This window comes from Scyliorhinus torazame, chromosome 2 (assembly GCF_047496885.1).
Source record: "Scyliorhinus torazame isolate Kashiwa2021f chromosome 2, sScyTor2.1, whole genome shotgun sequence".
Classification (NCBI taxonomy): Eukaryota; Metazoa; Chordata; class Chondrichthyes; order Carcharhiniformes; family Scyliorhinidae; genus Scyliorhinus; species Scyliorhinus torazame.
In genome coordinates, this window is record NC_092708.1 from 12,591,838 (window position 1) to 12,598,001 (window position 6,164).

A 6,164-nucleotide genomic window follows, 5' to 3' on the forward strand; every position below is an offset into this window, starting at 1 on the left:
GTGTCGATGGTGGAGGGAGTGAATGTTTGTGGAAGGGGAGCAATCAAGCGGGGCTGCTTTGTCCTGGATGGTGTTGAGCTTCTTGAGTGTTGTTGGAGCTGCGCTCATCCAGGCAAGTGGAGAGGATTCCATTACACTCCTGACCTGTGCCTTGTAGATGGTGGACAGGCTTTGGGGGGTCAGGAGGTGAGTTACTCACCGCAGGATTCCCAGCCTTTAACCTGCCCTGGTAGCTACATTATTAATATGGCTGGGTCCAGTTCAGTTTCTGATCAATGGTAACCCCCAGGATATAATTAGGGGTGATTCCGGATTTGAAATCTCACCAGCTAATAAGTGGGTGGGGGTGGGGGGGGATTTTAATTGTGTAATTAATCCGGGGTTGGATACGTTTCCTCCCACAGTCCAATGATGTGCAGTTTAGGTGGATTGGCCACGATAAATTGCCCCTTGGCGTCCAAAGATGTGCAGGATAGGTGGGGTTGCAAGGATAGGGTGGAGGTGATCCTAGTTAGGGTGCTTTTTCAGGGGGTTGGGACAGGCTCGATGGCCAAATAGCCACCTTCTGCATAGGGTTTCTATGGTTCTATGAACCCACTAACCATACATAACCTGCAACGGGCAGCACGGTAGCATAGTGGTTAGCACAGTTGCTTCACAGCTCCAAGGTCCCAGGTTCGATTCCGGCTTGGGTCACTGTCTGTGCGGAGTCTGCACATCCTCCCCGTGTGTATGTGGGTTTCCTCCGGGTGCTCCGGTTTCCTCCCACAGTCCAAAGATGTGCAGGTCAGGTGGATTGGCCGTGATAAATTGCCCTTAGTGTCCAAAATTGCCCTTAGTGTTGGGTGGGGTTACTGGGTTATGGGGATAGGGTGGAGGTGTTGACCTTGGGTAAGGGTGCTCTGTCCAAGAGCCGGTGCAGACTCGATGGGCTGAATGGCCTCCTTCTGCACTGTAAATTCTCTGGTAAATTCTATGGTAACTCACTGGCCAAGCCTATTATGTAACCAGCAACCCACTGACCACGGTTATATAACCAGCAATGCACTGACCATAACCAGCAAACTACTGGGCAGTGGGTAGAAGCACTCACCCCAACCGAGATTCCCAAGGAGCCAATCCCAGCTTGATACCATTCAAAGATTTTACATCAGTTACTTTGGGACCATTGGGCTGGGAATTACTGTTCACAATTAACTCTTTTAATATTCATTCTGAGGATGTGGATGTTGCTGGAAAGGTCAGCAATTATGCCCATCCCTACTGCCCCTGAGAAGGCTGTGGCCATGAATCACTCTCTTAAACCGTCATAGATTTCAGACATCTGAGTAACACTCTGAGAGACAGCCGTGTTTGTGTGGGGCGCGAGTCACGTCTTACCCCAGACTGGGTAAGGACAGATGATGTCCTTCCCTAAAGGTCATTAATTTTTATGACAATCCAAGATTGTCACTCTTACTGTGACCAGGTTCAACATGTCGTTCACACAGAATTCTAATTTTGACATGTATGGTTTGGTTCCTGCTCTGAACAAGACCGCAGGAAACTACAAAAGGTCGTGAATGTAGCCCAGTCCATCACGGAAACCAGCCTCCCATTGACTATCTATCATTCCCGCTGCCTCGGAAAGACAGCCAGCGTAATTAAGGACCCCACGCACCCCGGACATACTCTCTTCCACCTTCTTCCCTCAGGAAAAGGAGACCAAAGTTTGAGGTCACATACCAACCGACTCAAGAACAGCTTCTACTGCCATCAGACTTTTGAATGAACTCGTATTAAGTTGATCTTTTCTCTACACCTTGCTATAACTGTAACACTATATTCTGCAGTCTCTCCTTCCTTCCCTATGTACGGTACGCATTGTTTGTACAGCATGCAAGAAACAATACTGTTCACTGCATACTAATACATGTGACAATAATAAATCGAATCAAATCAAAGGGGAACATGGGGAGCTGGAGTCCCCCCCCTGCCCCTCCATCCTGACCCACCAGTCAATAACATTATGGCCAATCTTCCATATTAATGCCACTTCCTGACAGTATTACTATATCACATGGGATACAATCTCTTTTACATGTAATTTACATGTGGCACCATTTCTGACATGCATTTGTCAGGGCAGCACAGTAGCATTGTGGATAGCACAAATGCTTCACAGCTCCAGGGTCCCAGGGTCGATTCCAGCTTGGGTCACTGTCTGTGCGGAGTCTGCACATCCTCCCCGTGTGTGCGTGGGTTTCCTCCGGGTGCTCCGGTTTCCTCCCACAGTCCAAAGATGTGCGGGTTAGGTGGACTGGCCATGATAAATTGCCCATAGTGTCCAAAATTGTTGGGTGGGGTTACTGGGTTATGGGGATAGGGTGGAGGTGTGGACCTTGGGTGGGGTGCTCTTTCCAAGAGCCGGTGCAGACTCGATGGGCCGAATGGCCTCCTTCTGCACTGTAAATTCTATGATTCTATGATACCACCACTGATATAAGACTAAAATGTGATGCCACATTTCAAAGCTTCATTCATTCTGAGCCATTTCAATGAATTGACAAGTAGTTAGAAATCCAAAGACTCTTTATTGATTTAAGTGCGATAAATTATTTCCAGTCACTGACTAGTTGTTTTCTGTTTGCTTCTCCCTGCCTCTCCATCGCTTTAGTTTATTCACTCAATCAACTGTGCACGCCAAAGATAATGATAATATTAATAATCTTTATTATCACAAGTAGGTTTACATTAACATTGCAATGAAGTTACTGTGAAAATCCCCTAATCGCAATCCTCTGGTGCCTGTTCGGGTACACTGCGGGAAAATTCAGAATTATCAAATCACCTAACAGCACGTCTTTCGGGATTTGTGGGAGAAAACCGGAGCATCCGGAGGAAACCCACGCACACACGGGGAGAACGTGCAGACTCCGCACAGACAGTGACCCAAGCCGGGAATCGAACCTGGGACCCTGGCGCTGTGAAGCAACTGTGCTAACCACTGTGCTACCGTGCCGCCCCGCCAACACCATGAAGAACCTTCGAAACCTCCACCAACTTTTTTTACATTGCCTTTGAACTGAGTGTCTCGTTCGGCCATTTGAGAGACAGTTAAGAGTGAATCACATTGCTGTGGGTCTGGAGTCCGGCAATCGACAATGGTTTCATGGTCATCATTAGACTTTTTAATTCCAGCTGTTTATTGAATTCAAATGTGAACATCTGCCCTGGTGGGATTGGCAGGTCCCCAGGGCATTATCTCAGGTCTCTGTATTGCTCGCCCAGTGTCAACACCGTTACGCCATTGCCTCCTCTGTGGGATTGTAAACAGGATCTGAAACATTCAAAGCTCCAGCTCCAGTTCAACGAAAGGTTAGAAATCGCATTCACAGCCAAACCCCAAATCTTAAGGAACAGAAACTAAGTGTGCAAGGGTCTGAGCCTGTTCAATTCGAAGCAAATTAAAAATGTGCCAAATAGAACTTATCCCCCAGACGAATGAACAAATAAAATATAAATTTGAATCTCAGTTGGGTTTAAGTGAATAAATAATTTATTTCCAGATATTGTTTTTGCTTCTATGTTATAGATTGAAGTAGATGCACTGGCCGTGTGGAGTTTGCACATTCTCCCCGTGTCTGCGTGGGTTTCACCCCCATAACCCAAAGATGTGCAGGGTAGGTGGATTGGCCGCGCTAAATTGCCCCTTAATTGGACAAAAAGAATTGGGTACTCTAAATTTACTTTTATAAAGTGGATACACTGACCCCCTCAGTTACCAAATCCCTGTATCAGCCAAGGCTCATGATCGCTATCTCACTACTTCCTGATGCAGCTCGAGTGCTTGCAACCAGTAAAGTCCTTTTTTTGAAGAATATTGTAGTAAGCAGGACGGCCAATTTGTGCAGAGTTTGCTCCAACAGCAACAATGTGATCATTGTTAGATTGTCTGCTGTGGTGTTGTGGGTTGAGGACACTGTAGAGAACTCTAACAGAGAAACAAAATACTGCGATGCCGGAGATCGGAAATATAAAACAGAAAATGCTGGAAAAACTTTGTCGGGAACCAGAGTTAACATTCCAGGTCCAATGACCATTCACCATAATTAATCTCAAGCAGAAACGTTAACTCTGTTTCTCTTTCCACGCATGCTTCCCGACCTGCTGCATTACTCCACCGCTTGCCGCTATTTTTCCAGTCGTGAGGGCTCCGATACCCTTCCTCAGACAGGAGAGGCCACGGGAACCCTGGAGGGCAAACAGAGCCTCATCCGAAAGATGGCACCTCCGACAATGCCGCACCCTGTCGCACTGGGGCCTCAGCCTGGGTTCGGAGTGGGAGGCCTGAAGCCACATGCGGCGGGCACGTACGAAACTGGGAAAAAAATAAACCGATAAAATGAATTTCACACAGCAAAACAAACATTTCAGTTCAAGTCCTCGTCTTTGGCACAACATCGGCCAACTCTTTGGAAAACCTTTCTCCACAGGTCAAAGTACTCCCTGTTATTGATGACCAGGACAAAGGGGATGACAGCAGCACTGCTGGTCCCTAGACAGGAAAGGATGATGTGGGTCCTGGTTCCAATATTCCTCACAAAGAAGGAGACATGGATGAATACAATGTAGGGAACCCAGCAAACGAGGAAGATGAAGAAGAACCCAATGATACACTTGGCATATTTGAAATCCAGTTGCCGCTCCAGTGAGGTTGCATCGCTCTGGACTACCCTGTGCATCTTCTTAATTGTTTCCATCTGACCCCGCGCCACATGGAGCACCCGGGCAGTCATCGCTGTGATGGCCAGGATCGAAGGGATGAGCAGGCCGTAAGTCTCCAGGTAGATGTAAGCCGGAGGGAAAACAAATTTGAAATAGCAGAGCGTGGTACCCGGGCTCCAGCTATTCCAACCGACCAGAGGCAGTGAGGCGAAAATCAGGGGCAGGGCCCAGGCAGTCAAAATAACGACAGGGACGCAGTTGTGAATCCAAGAGACGCCATAATGAAAAGGATGGATGATGCAAACGTACCTGTCGTAGTGGACCACCAGCAGGTTGGAGAGGAACGCGAGGAAGATGAAGTTCGGGAAGGTGTGAAAGAAGAAGCAGACCTGGAAGGAAAACCCACTCTTCAAGCTCATCCTGGGGAAGGAGGGGAGGATGAGGCCTGTCCACAAGTCAGACAGCAGCAAGCTCAGCAAGTAGTAGTTGGCGGGACTGTGCAGCCTCCTGTTGCCGACGATGCCCGCGATGATGACCAGGTTGCCCACGATGATGATGCTGGAGAGAGGAGCTGAGAGCATATCGATCAGGGCCTTCTGGGAGGCAAAACAAGTGTCGGGGCTTGAATGGTTGAAGCAATCATCCCAGCTCTCATTCATATTCCACACCCTGTACTCCAGATGCGGACTGGCACCCCAGGACCAGGAACAGATTGGGGACAGTTCAGTTTCCAAGGTCTTCGTACAAGGGCAGTCGAATAGCTTATAAACGGAAAATCAATTTCTTCTAAGAATTAGGACAAAACCCACTCACCAGCAATCATCTGCTTCCAGTGAACATCGCCCCAGGAATGATCAGGGTTGTTGTTTCAAAGCTGCAAATCCTGGGAGCTCAATCTCTGTGTGGATTGATTCACATCAATCCTGATCCTCATTCCTCCCTCCAACACCTCCCTCGTAACTCCGGCCGGGGAGAAAGCTTCTCTTTAACTCTGAGCAGTGAATGGAAAGAGTGCCGCTCTGTCCTGCTGTAACCACCCCGGCCTTTCTTCGGAAAAGGAAGCTTCTTTCACAGAGAAGTCGTTCAGCTTTGACGATGACCTGCAGGAAGTTACAGTAAAATCCAGCATCAACCTCCAAGTAGGAAGCGAGACCAGTCGCAGCCTGGATCCAGGTTTTAAATATCCTCGCCCGCCCACACTCTCACAACCTGCTGCAAATAGACAGTCCCCAGCACTGCAGCTAAAAACCAATTGAAATAACCGCAAATGAGCTCCTACACAGAACAAACCACATTTCAGAAAATAGAGCGAGTGGAGCTGTTTGATCAGATAGTGAAACGCACGCTGCTGCTATTGAGAGACCATTGACCAATCACCAATCACTCAGTGTCTCTATATCCACCCCCTCCTCAGGACATTGTGGACCAATGGTCTCAGTAAAAGGCACCGGCTTCAT

At 48.1% G+C, this 6,164-nt stretch overlaps 1 protein-coding gene across 1 annotated transcript; it reads right to left on the reverse strand.

The window, feature by feature from the left end:
• Positions 1–2,595: 2,595 nt before the first annotated feature.
• gpbar1 (G protein-coupled bile acid receptor 1) lies at positions 2,596–5,818 on the reverse strand. The gene has a single exon (XM_072495040.1). It carries the CDS (start codon positions 5,364–5,366, stop codon positions 4,413–4,415), a length of 954 nt encoding a protein of 317 aa, XP_072351141.1. The 5' UTR covers positions 5,367–5,818; the 3' UTR covers positions 2,596–4,412.
• Between the last annotated feature and the right edge of the window lie 346 nt (positions 5,819–6,164).